The 12,923-nt window shown below is 31.2% G+C and overlaps 3 protein-coding genes across 3 annotated transcripts; all 3 read left to right on the top strand.

Annotated features, from left to right (window-relative positions):
• The first annotated feature begins 8,354 nt into the window (after positions 1 to 8,354).
• Positions 8,355 to 9,893, top strand: LOC107937047 (macrophage migration inhibitory factor homolog). Its single transcript, XM_016869856.2, has 2 exons — positions 8,355 to 8,607; positions 9,506 to 9,893. Exons 1-2 carry the CDS (start codon positions 8,497 to 8,499, stop codon positions 9,725 to 9,727), a joined length of 333 nt encoding a protein of 110 aa, XP_016725345.1. The 5' UTR covers positions 8,355 to 8,496; the 3' UTR covers positions 9,728 to 9,893.
• Positions 9,894 to 11,192: 1,299 nt separating this feature from the next.
• Positions 11,193 to 11,965, top strand: LOC107937052 (UDP-glycosyltransferase 73E1-like). The gene is made up of 2 exons (XM_016869863.1): positions 11,193 to 11,642; positions 11,735 to 11,965. Exons 1-2 carry the CDS (start codon positions 11,193 to 11,195, stop codon positions 11,963 to 11,965), a joined length of 681 nt encoding a protein of 226 aa, XP_016725352.1.
• Positions 11,966 to 11,981: 16 nt separating this feature from the next.
• LOC107937053 (anthocyanidin 3-O-glucosyltransferase 4) lies at positions 11,982 to 12,653 on the top strand. Its single transcript, XM_016869864.1, has 2 exons — positions 11,982 to 12,062; positions 12,360 to 12,653. Exons 1-2 carry the CDS (start codon positions 11,982 to 11,984, stop codon positions 12,651 to 12,653), a joined length of 375 nt encoding a protein of 124 aa, XP_016725353.1.
• Positions 12,654 to 12,923: the final 270 nt, after the last annotated feature.

Below are 12,923 nucleotides of genomic sequence, written 5' to 3'. Positions count from 1 at the left end.
GTGTTTTTGTTAAGAAACTGGTATTTTAATGGTATAAAATTTTGAAAATATGGAAAAAGGAAAAAAAAAATTGCTTTAAAATTTTCGATGCATCCAGATTATTGAGTCGCATCATTTAAAAACGATTTCTTTCCGCTGAAATTATTATGCAAAATTTTGGGTATTTTTTCAGGTGATGTTGTTTGATACAATGAAATACTACGAGTGATTGTAGAAAATGCTTCATTTTCATAAATAATATTTTCCCACTTTATTTTCGTAAATGATTTTTTCTTGTATTATTTAAATAAAATATTTTATACTTATCATTCATGTAAATTTTCAAATAGTTTCGATATCTCTATGATATTGATTTACAATATTATCTATATAATTTTATATTTAACAGTTTAAACCTTTTTACATAAAACAAATATTTTAAAAAAATTACTCTAAATTTAGCATGTATGATTTATATGAATGAAATATGAAATATGACGGTTTGATTGTTAAAAGCCCAATAATAGAAAAATTTATAAAAGGGTGTAAAATCATATTAGTTTTATACCAATATAAGTGGATATCTCCCTTTTTTACTTTACATATTTTATATTATTTTAATAAAAATTGAGTAAATCAATATTTAATAGAAAAATATTTGTAATATGATTAATTCATATTTTTTTATAGGTACATTTATTAGTTCATTCAATGAATGAAACCATATAATTTGGAGAAAACACTCGTTGTAGATAATGAATGACAAGCTCCATCAATACAATAAAGATTTTAAACTCAACATCAATAGAACATTATGACATATTGATAATTGGCTTTATTACAACTTAAGCATAACATATCTAGAGTGATTGCAAGCACTTAATGTGATAAGGAAATCAGCCCCGGACGGTCTAAAGCGGCGAGCAAAAACCAACAAAAGAATCAAGTATTCATGAAACTAGAAAGGACGACAATAAAATCATCCCTAAAATCACTTATAAAACTAAGATTACATGCATAAGTAAGACTAAAAAATATGCTACAAGAGCTGACAAAAACTTTTAAAACTAAAGACTTATTAAACAATGGAAAAGCAAACAAAAAACATATAAAACTTAAGACAACACGGGTCTAAATCGACACTTGAAATCATTTATTATTCTAAAATACTCTCGAAACATAAACAGATTAAGAAATTGACAAAGAGCAACCCATTTTTCAAGAAAAACTATTGATGGCCGATGGAGTTTTAGTGAACAATAAGCACCATTATCTATCCGTCACAACTTGTAAAGATAACAAAGATACCCACAAAATAGATTTGCAAACTGAAAAGAGAAAAGACATGTGTAGTAAATGAAAATAAGAAAGAAAGGGTTGATGGGAGAGGAAAAAAGTTGGGCAATAGCCAGCCTAGAGATTAACATCGCCACTGAGCAAAACTAAAGATAAAAAGCAAAAAGCTTATTATTTTGTACTTTTTTTTATACAATATTGAAGTGAATATGAGATAATACGATTTGAACTTATACTAAATATCTAAATATATGTCTGACAGGAATTTTAACCACCATTTTATAATAACAATATTATTTTATGGTTGTAGAATGATTTGTAATATGATAGTAGAATGATTTATATTCATAATTTGACCATAAGCCTGGCTTAACTATTATTATTTGATGTGGAGAAAGGTTAGTTTGAAAGTGACAACATGATTGAATAATAATGTGAGTGGGTGGCGGTCAATTCCTCCAATGCTTGTGCTTTGAATTTTGTTTATAAAAAGGTAATTACAGTTTCCTAATTAGTTAATACCGTTTTGTTAGAAAGATTAGTTTTGCCTAATTCTAAATAAGAAATGGTGATTTATTCTTCATGGAAAATGATAACATGGATTGTTTTGTGACTGACGATACGAGCACCCACAGCGGGGCCATCTCCGTCTTCCTCTTCTTAATTTTTATTCTTCATCTTTACCAATTTTTTTATTTGTTTTCATCACTAAATTATAAAAAATTTCAGTTTCGTTATTAATATTTTAGATCATTTTTATATGACCACTCTCTGTTAAATGATTAATAGAAATGATGGTGTTATCTTTCTTCTAACTAGTATAATAACACATTTAGTCCTCAATGTTCACACATTTTATCAATTTGATCCTAAATCTAAATAGTTCAATAATTTTAAACCCATTTTTATAAATTTTATCAATTTTATCCTAACACATATAATTAAATTATTATCATATATTTTAAAAAAGTATAAAATATAATATTATCTATATATTTTGAGGAAATATTATATTATTTATATCTAGTTTAGGGTTTCATTTGCTCAAATTTTTGAATTTTTTTATTATGTTGTTTTTTCTTTGTATGTTAGAGATTAGGGGAAAGTGTTATATTTATAAATAATATATATTTTGTACTGGTGAAAAATATTATATTTAGACGAAATGAGATTAATTATTATATAATGTTACATTTAGTGCTCATTTGAATTTAGAAAAACGAGATTTTTTTATTATGATTTTTTTACCACTTTCAAAAAAATAAATTATTTTACACCCTTCAAGTACCAATAAATAGGTGTTAAAAATATATTATGTTTGTAAATAAAAAGCAATTAACTATATATAAAGGATTCAAATGATTGTTAATAATGTCTTGGTTGTGTTGGTAAGTGTGTTGATGTCTGTATCCAGTAGGGAGGAGATGGCGACTAAGCTAGATGGTTCACCTCGTTAGATACAAGGCAAAGAGTTACTATGAATGGCATTTCAGATGAAGGTAGGACTAGAGTCTAGTCAAAAGGGTTAAGGAGGAGAGAGAGAAATAGAGATATCCCTTTCTCCAGTGCATCCAAGAGTTTTTATACTCTTAGCTACGATTCCAATATGCCATATGTAGAGTCCCCTTTGATGGGTTAGATACCAAATGGTTCGCCACCATAGGCTTAGGTAAGGTGGCGATCAGATGTGCTATCAACCACTTCAAATGGGATGTAGTAGTTGGGCTTAGAGATGGTAGTTAGTGAGTGGAGCCCTATAGACGCACGCGAATGTTAAGCCAATGAATATTTTCGATGGGTGTGCTCGAGAAGTAGGTGGGGCCTTCGTGAGGTGTAAATTTGAGGAGTGCGCCCTAGGAGTTGTCTCCAAGGAGTGAGGGTATAACAATTGCTCCTCAGTCGAGAGGGAGGTTATACAGTGGCCTCTCTCGAGACATTGTTAGGTGTTAAGTTGTCTTAAATGTTGGGTGAGAATTACTGTGCCGCATTAGAAGTTTAAAATTTGAATGTTATGAGCTTGCATTCTGGGGTTCGCATTGCTTGGAGGTGCAAGAATGTGTGTACTTGCATTTATGGTTATGTGTTATAGTGCATTATGCGGAAACATTGCTAATTATTACCTGACGTTTCAACATTTAAACTCATCAAGTGTCTAGTTCTCAGTAGTGGTTGTTGAAATGTATTCAAGCTTCCTTGGACCAAAAGGTTTATAAAGTGTTTGGGTTCATTAATGGTTGATTTTTACCAAAGTCCAAAAAATTTCTAAGTTTCCAAAGTTTTTAAACTAAGCTTTCTAAGTTTTAAACTTTTCCTTCTTTGTTTTGAGTTTGTACTTCACCAACGTGAGTTAAATTGGTGTAAGGGTAACTTTTATTAATTTTGTTTGCTTGATATTGTTTTTTAGGTATTCTTTTAGACAAATATTGTGGGGGAAAATTAGGTCGGGGAGGCTGGTAGTAACAAGACGAAAGATATAGGGGAATTTAGGATGGAGACATAAGGGTCGAATGGAAACAAATTGGGTTCATAAACTTCAAGACAAACTAATATACTGGTACAAGCGTCATGAATTTGTTATAATCAGATAGATGATCCATGAGTATTAGATTGACACAGATCTACATTACTTTCTATGGTTTTGGGTTAGGGGATTATCGTTATTTTGTTTTGATGACGTATTTTGAATTATCTCGAAGGCACTTGTATCTTGCAGTTTTTGAATTTGGAACAAACAAGCTTGAGTGCAATCACGTGCAACATATGATGAAGAGCCTATCCCACATCTCGCTCGACCTGATCCACTTGTTGGCGATAACTATCATAGTTGTAGCAGCATGGCTGAGCTCGTGAGAGTGCACTTGTTGTCGATGAGTCTGTCAACCCCCTGTTTATAGCCTGGACCCTCTTTAGGTCATCCCTTATTTGCATCTAGATGTTGCTTATTCAAGGCAACAACAATCATCATACTAGTTTGTTGAGAATACTTTGTACCCGTTTCCTTTAACTTTGTCTCTAAGCTTTGGTATGGTGTGGACACCAAACTTTTAAGGTTTCTTTTAATAGATTGTACACTTCGAGTCTTGCCTTGGTCAAAGAGCCAATTGAAAACTCGATCGACATTTTGCTTGAAGTCGCCATCTGTAAATGTCAATTTCTTCAATAAAAAACAAAACTAGACACACACAAGAGTTGAGTCATTGTTTTATTCGCCAACTCTTTATTTTTAATTGTAAAAAACAAGATTTCTGAAAAGAATCTTAAAATTATGATAGCAACACCTTGACACCTATAGATGTCGAGTCTAGAGTAATAGGAATTCAACAGTAATGAATAATTGAATAATAGGATAATAGATTCTGCAAATACAATGTGACAAATACATTGGAATTCGATACTCGTAGATGTCGAGATATCCGTAAAAAATTATTCTAAAATAAGATTAATGAGATAATAATGGACATAATATTAAAATTTATAGTATATATAAGTTTAAACTTTAGAGAGAGTGATAATGATAAATCTTGTATCGTAAAACGGATATAAAATTGAACTATAATATGAATTAAATATGTATAATTATTCATTAGAAAATGGGTTTTCTTCCGGGTTTATAGAAACTTCGCCAGATGTGAAAGATGCAGTTCTTAGAATAAAATTTGGGTGACCACCAGCCGTGGGAGAAACGGTCCCTTTTATTTTTTTTATTATTTATTTTTGGGTTTTCGGTTTAGAGAGCAGCCCTTTGACTTTTTAAAATTAATTTTTATTTAATTTTAAATTTTAAAATTTGCTTTTCTTGAGTTTAACATCGAATGAATTTCAAGTTCGGAACGATATTAGTATCTTCAAGGACCTTAAGGACCTTTTTTTACTGAAAATATCTTTTAAGGATTTTAGTTTTATTTTTCTTTCAAATTTTAAATATTAGTTAAAATTAAAAAGATAATAAATATCAATATTATATATAAATTTTGATTTTGCTTAATTTTATGTATGAAATTGCGATTTGATTCAGTTTTTAAAAATTATTAATAATATTATCGAATTAACACTATTTTATATTAGATGTTATATATACAAATAATTATATTAATCTAATATGAAAATAAATAAATATATGTATTTATTTCTTTAAATGTGTACAATTAAATCAAAATTAAAGTTTTATTTATAAATATGAATGACAATACAAATTTCATGTGTATAATTGCACAAAATAAAAGTCGATGTATCAAATTACATATTGAACCAAAATTTTATATATAAACTTGATATTTATCCCTTTATAAAAAAATTATCCAAGCTCGAACCCAAACTCGAGATAAAGAGTTAGAGCCGAGATTGAATGGATTCAAATCAATCTCCAAACTTGAGATTATCTAAACTCAAAATGACTCCATATTCACTTGAAATCATTTGAGTTTGAATACATCTAAACTCGTCCAATTCTGTTTCAAACTTGAACTTAGAGAAAAAAAAATTTATAAAAATATTCAAAGTTTGGAAGAAAAAATCTAAATTTTTTAATAGAATATGAGATAAAGATTGATTCAAACTTAAAATTCATTCAATTTAAATTTAAAGAAAATAAATTTTACAATTAAAAATTTATTTTTTGAATAATCTCGGTTGTAGACATTGTGTCGCAGAGTCTATAATGAGACAATGCACTTCACTGCACTTAAATCCACGTCCTCCTATATTGACGATAATGTCCATATCAATCGAGTTAAGACTCAATCTATAATTATAAATTTTTTTATCAAATATAGAAAGTTTTAATTAATAGAAAAAGTCAACGCCTATATAATAAAATTTGGTATAAAGAAATGCATGAAAAACATGTGAATGGAAGGGAAAGTGATTTCATTTGTGAGGTCTTTTTAGTTTTCCAATTTCTTCTCTTTATTTGTTTATCACCCATATTTTATAGTGGTAATTACTCGACCCCATTCTGCCACATATCAATCACTTTACACAGGCATCGCTACACCTACCCCAAATCCGATACGAGTTTGATAAAATGGTGGTACAACATATATATTCTACTCGCCCATAATTTCCCTATATATATTATTAAATTTTTTATTGTATTGATGTCATACGGATATTAATTAATTTACATTATTTAATAATATGTTTATTTTTTATTTTTATATTATTTTTAAATAAATGAATTAAAATTAATATATCCAATGGATGAACAAATGTTGAATAGATTTATAAATAAATTTTTTACCACTTCATTAATAATAATTATTGAGTAAATTTTTTATAATTAGATTTTTAATAATGAATTTCTTTTTCACCAACATGATAACTTTTTGATGTGCTATTGAAAAATAACAATATCATGATAAATAATGGGGGTGCAGTTATTATTTTTTTACGTAAAACTTAAACAACTTTTTTCATTTTAATTTCTTACATATTGCAATGTATTATTATTATTAGTGTTATTAAGCATTTGATTGCATTAGTGTCACCCATCAATCGAGTTACAACTCAATTATGAAACAAATTTTTTCTTAAGACTTAGATGTCATGGATACCTATTTAGTAGAATATTGTACAACATCCGGCTTCCCCCGAACCGGTCATAAATGAAAAAGTCTCTCTTATGCATACGTAAACATCATATAGGGTTAAATAAATTATAGCAAGGGGATCGATATCGAACGGGTGTATGAAATTAAAGTCTATATATCTAGTAGATCCGTATAGGTGATCATATAAAGGGGATGATTTTAGATCGAAGCAATTTGATGAATTCCTTCTAAAAGTTTATATCAAAATAATACTAGTTGATCAGAGTTACTTCGGAAACAAAAAAAGTAAAGTCGAATTTTTTTTGTTATTCTCTCAATTCGAATAAAATGCAACTGGATCTTGTATGTATGAGTTGGTGATCAAAATCTATATGGATAGAATTTATAGTGAGATCTCGAAAAACTAGCAATCTCTGCTGGGCCTTTATCTTTTTTTTTTTTTGGTTCATTAGGGTTTTTATTAGTTGGAACTTCTAGTTATCTTGGTAGGAATTTGATATCTTTATTTTTGTCTCAGCAAATAGTTTTTTTTTCCACAAGAAATCATGATGTCTTTCTATGGAATCACAGGCCTCTTAATTAGTTCCTATTTGTGGTGCACGATTTTTTGGAATGTAGGTAAATTATATTATTTTAAGAGCGCTCTTTCATTTTTTATCTTTTACATAGAAAAACAACAAAATGCAAACACATAATAGGTTTTGAACCTAGGGCTTCAAAGTTTTAAACATTCATACTTTATTGTTCAACGAGATTCCCATTTGTTAATTATATTAATTTTTTATAAATATATTTGTTATATAATTTTATTTTTTCCCACATCTTGAATTTATCATAATTTAGTATATATTAAGTATTTAACTACTTTGGTTCTATTTTTGAAATTTTAAATTTGTGGATTTAGTGTCTGTATTTGAAAAAAAAAATCACTAAATATATTAATAAGATTAGAATAATTACCATAGGAGAGAAAGCGAAATGATATGCAGAAAAAGAGAAAAAGAAACCGACATTAATGTTACATGATTTGTGGGGAAGTTGAGCACTTAGTCTAGTTATAATAATAAGTTAAAAATAATAATTTCAGGATGAAATTGAAAATGTTAGTGATATGTATTATTGTATAAAAAGATAAAATGAAATTGATTAGGAGAATCTATCAATTATTGATACGGATTAGATATCGGTATATTCGTCATATCTTCAAAGAAAAAAATTAAAAAATTGATAACCCGATTAAATTGATTAAACTGACTTACCATAAAACATATGATTTATGCTTATATGAATATCTCCAATATAGTAATCTATCAGATTATGTAATTATTTAACTAATTTTTCTGTCAAAAAAAAATTGAATGCATCATTTAGTTGTAGTAATATTGTAGATATATTAGAGATTAGTCAAAAGTGGAAGTCGGTCCATAGTTAGTGTGAAAGAAAATTAAGAGTAAAACGAACGGTTATACCGCGTTTCCCAATTTTTATTTGGGTTGTCCAAGATTGCGACCTCTGCCTCCACCGTAGTTTACCCTTTCCAATATGTCCCTCGGCAACATTCATCCTAAAATTTCCTATATAAAGGCAAGGAGAAGCTACCTTGCTTTGCATTCATTTGCGTATGCTCCATCAGAATTAAAAAGCAGCTAAGGTAGAGATATATAAAGAGGATATGCCTTGCCTTTACATCTCCACTAACCTCAACTTAGACGAGGTTGACACCGATCCCCTCTTCTCTCAAGCCACCAAGGCCGTCGCCTCCATTATCGGAAGACCTGAACACGTAATCTCTTCTTTATCTTTTATGTTATGATTTTGTCTGCTTTTACTCTGTTTCTTGCTTTCTATCTTCTTGGTCATGGATGGAAAGCTTCCAATGTTTCATCTAGATGGTATCATGACCAAGATTACCATGAACGGCATAATATTCCATTCATTCCTTGTTTAACTTAAATCATTTGACTTCTTTTTTTTCTTTATATAAAAGGAAAAACTTTGGTGATAAAAATATTGATAGATTCAGTTCAGGGGAAGAGCCAGCTGCTGAGTATCAAATATCTGAAGTCAATGAAAATAGAAAAAAAAAAGGGGTTTAATTTGATAGAAGATATATTACATGTGTCTGTATATATAGTGGTTTGTAATATTGGATGATTGTGCAACAGGGTGTAGCATATCATTTTCCAGCAATATCAAATATTGTATTGGCTTTAGCAACAAGATGAGAAACTATGAATTAAAAAAAGGGTGAAAACATGGTCCTAGTCCCTAGATTTGGTATGCTATCAAAGAAATATATCTAATATAAATTAGATTAGAGGAACCTCAATTTCCTTTGTGGTCCTCTATCGTGGCAATTGTCTGTATGAGTACGTAAGGATGCACTCACTTGGAGATGAAGAGAAGAGCAGAGAAATGGGCAAATGAGAGAAGCTGGTCCCTACGGAGTCATAACATGCTTAAAGCATTTCTGCTACAGTCTAGCCCACCAAACCATCTTATCACCTTTAACATCATTCAGACAGAAGTGGTTTTAGATAAACTTAAATTAATTAATTGCGTGCTTTTTCAAGCACATCATCATCATCATTAGCTAATAATAGTTTGTTCTCTGTCTCTCTGTCTCTCTTTGATCGTTTTTGTTTTGAATAAATAATAATATATGCATGCAATGGGCGCAGTTCGTGATGGTGATACTGAAGGGATCATTGGCAATAAGGTTTAACGGGAACAAGGAGCCAGCGGCGTACGCAGAGATAGTCTCAATGGGCGGCATTAATAGAGAGGTGAAGAGAAGGTTGATTGCCACATTGGGCACCATTTTAGAGAACACCTTGTCTATTCCCACAACTCGTTTTGTTCTCAAAGTCTATGATATAAATGCAAACCGCTCTAAACTATAATATATATACCCTTTACATTAGTTACTTAAATTAAGTACTACACTTACGCCTATCTCTAGCGCGGAATCATTTTTCTTTTTACTTTTGTTATTACATTTAGTGCTCAATTTGTCAAATATAAACCAATCATGTGACATTAATGCGAGAATTTTTTCTGTATCATCAATTCCATTTCTCTTCTATAATAATTAGGAGATAGAATCTTCAAAATCAAGTTATAATATATCTTTTATTGATGAATTCTCATTTTTTTTATATTTATAATTTTAATTGACATCGATTTTAGTTTGATCTTTAAATAATTTTAACTCTTATTCTTACTCTTTAAAAAAAGAAGAAGATAACTTACATTATTAGTCATAACTAAAAAATGTTTTGATTTGGTCAATAATGTTTTCAAGATTGTTTTTTTTGGTCACTTAACCATTGAGTGGTGTACGGTGGCATTTTTTAGTTGGTATAATAATAATTTTAGTCCTCAACTTTTATATTTTTTTCAATTTGACCCCATGAACTACAAAATATTTCAATTACCTTCTAATATATGGTTGTCTTTTGCATTACAAAACATTATTTGTTATATTAATTAAACTTTAGTTAATTGATGAACTAATATTATCTTAACAATTTGCTTTACTTGCAAAATCATTGAGGGCATCCACACAAAAAAATTAAATAAACATGTGAAAATTTTATTAAATTAAACAGTTTGAAACATTATGGTAATTTGTGATGAAATTACTACATTAAGGGTACAAATCCTAATATCGTAGCCCTCCCTTGAATCTCTAATAGGACATATTGATCTTTGGCATAAGACATCATCTCAACTTAGTATTTAATTGAACCATGAACTTTGATCTCAACTATCATGGATTTAAAATTTAACCAAGTAAATTGTGCCACCTTACAAGGATTCACTTCAAATTCACTAAATCAACCTAAACACTCAAGCTGATAATCTAGAAAATCATCTAAGGCACCAAAATTAGAAAGCTACTAAGGTGAAACAAGTAGGAGAAGTAAAGTACTCAAGAAATGCTCTAAGCGTATGAATAACTCAATAGTGAAAGATAGAAATGAAGTCAGGGGTACTTCTATTTATAGTTAGTCCATTTTACATTAATAAAATACAGATTGAGTTATATCAACAATATAAATTAAATTGAATAAAAAACTAAAATATTTATTTAAGGAGTGAAAACCACAAAATCATTTGTTTAAGAAAAACCCTTGGTAAAAAACTGAAATCAATTTATTTAAAAATCAGACGACTTGGCACATCGGCACTATTCGCAACTTAACTGGGAAAACATCTAGTGGATATAATGCAAGGGAAAGGACAGCCTGCATGACATGTTTCACGTCGTCTTTCTTTTCTTTTTTTTTTCAAGCATCTTTCATATTTTGTCTGCATAAAGGATAAACATACTTTGTGATTTCTATTTGTATGATCACATCAGAAATGCACCTCAGAGCTGAGTCCAGTAGCACAAGAGCACAAAACCCAAACGACAGCATGTCATCTCAATCCTCTAAGCTTCACTTTGTTTTCATACCCTTGATGTGCCCGGGTCACCTTATCCCCATGGTGGACATGGGAAGGCTATTGGCTCAACATGGTGTGACAGTGACCATAGTCACCACACCTCTTAATGCTTCCAGGATCAAAACCATCATTGATCGCGATATCGCTTCTGGGATCCAACTCCAACTTCTTCAACTACGATTTCCATGTATCGAGGCCGGCTTGCCTGAGGGTTGCGAGAACATAGACGCCCTCCCATCGCGACCTTGTCAAAGAATTTTATGGTTGCTGTTGGGATGTTACAGAAGCCACTTGAGCAGTTCCTGGAAGAGACACAACCCAAACCAAGCTGTATTTTATCAAATAGACATCACCCCTGGATATTTGGTGCTGCTCAAAAGTTAAAAATTCCAAGGCTTGCTTTCGATGGCACAAGCTGTTTTACTGTCACTTGTTCCCATTTTATCAACCTTTCCAAGATTTACGAGAAGGTCTCCGATGATCTAGAGCCCTTTGTGGTGCCTGGTTTACCAGATAGGATTGAACTAACTAGAGGGCAGCTACCTAATGACCTGAATCCAGTATCAGTAGTTTTAAAAGTCAAGGAAGAAGACATGAGAATAGCAGACATGGCATCATATGGTTTGGTGGTTAATTCTTCTGAAGAACTGAAACCAAGATTTGGGTATTGGTCCCTCGCCACTTTGTAACACGGACACGTTAGAAATGGCTGAGAGAGGAAACAAATCCTCAGTTGATGTAGTCCAGTGCTTGCAGTGGCTTGATTCATGGCCACAAAACTCGGCAGTACGTCTGCTTAGGAACAATAATTGAATTGGCCTTAGGGTTAGAAGCATCAAACAGGCCATTCATATTGTAAGAGAAGGATATAAATCGGATGAGTTCAATAAATGGTTGTCTGAAGAAGGATTTGAGGAGAGAAACAAAGGGGGAGGGCTTTTAATCCATGGATGGGCACCCCAACTTTCGATATTATCTCACACGGTAATTGGAGGGGTGTTGACTCACTGTGGTTGAAACTCGGTGAAGGAATATGTGCAGGTTTGCCTATGATAACATGCATGGCCATTGTTGGCTGATCAGTTTATGAATGAAAAGCTGGTGGTCCAAGTATTGGGAATTGGGGAAAGGGTGGGGGCAGATATTGCTATGAAGTGTGGAGAGGAAGAAACGTATGGGGTGATGTTGAAGAGAGAAGAGATTACCAAAGCCATAAGTTTGGTAATCGATTCAGGGAATGAAGGAAAAGAGAGGAGGGAGAGAGCAATGAAGCTTCAGGTTTTGGCAAACAAGGCATTCGAAAACAAGGGATCTTCCTGTCTCAATGTCAAGAGGCCAATCAAAGACACATCCCAAATCAGTGGGACGAAAGATTAGGCCTCTGACAGTTTTACTTTTTATATTATCTATTTCAATATAATTATTGTCATCTTTCAATTAGCCCTTGAGATAATTGACATTAAGACCAAACTCCAATTTTCGTGGTTCACCTAGACCCAGGACCTTTCTCTGTAGTTCCACTGCTGCACTCAGTCAAGAAGATTGTAATAAAGGGTCAAAGGCATTTGAGAGAAGTCTCATCTCACGAGTATTTTTATTTTAGATTTGGTAGAAACTAGCAGGGAGTTCACAGCAGTTCCATTTCGA

The sequence above is a fragment of the Gossypium hirsutum genome, chromosome A09 (genome assembly GCF_007990345.1).
Source record: "Gossypium hirsutum isolate 1008001.06 chromosome A09, Gossypium_hirsutum_v2.1, whole genome shotgun sequence".
NCBI classification, from domain to species: domain Eukaryota; kingdom Viridiplantae; phylum Streptophyta; class Magnoliopsida; order Malvales; family Malvaceae; genus Gossypium; species Gossypium hirsutum.
This window is presented reverse-complemented; position numbering and strand designations above follow the sequence as displayed.

Bases quoted from the DNA above. Each gene is read 5' to 3' on its own strand.
- LOC107937047 (XM_016869856.2), top strand. From the start codon at position 8,497: ATGCCTTGCCTTTACATCTCCACTAACCTCAACTTAGACGAGGTTGAC. The intron at 8,608-9,505 runs GTAATCTCTTCT...CAATGGGCGCAG, and splicing joins TTATCGGAAGACCTGAACAC to TTCGTGATGGTGATACTGAA.
- LOC107937052 (XM_016869863.1), top strand. From the start codon at position 11,193: ATGCACCTCAGAGCTGAGTCCAGTAGCACAAGAGCACAAAACCCAAAC. The intron at 11,643-11,734 runs GTGCTGCTCAAA...AACCTTTCCAAG, and splicing joins ACATCACCCCTGGATATTTG to ATTTACGAGAAGGTCTCCGA.
- LOC107937053 (XM_016869864.1), top strand. From the start codon at position 11,982: ATGGCTGAGAGAGGAAACAAATCCTCAGTTGATGTAGTCCAGTGCTTG. The intron at 12,063-12,359 runs GTACGTCTGCTT...TTGGCTGATCAG, and splicing joins CATGGCCACAAAACTCGGCA to TTTATGAATGAAAAGCTGGT.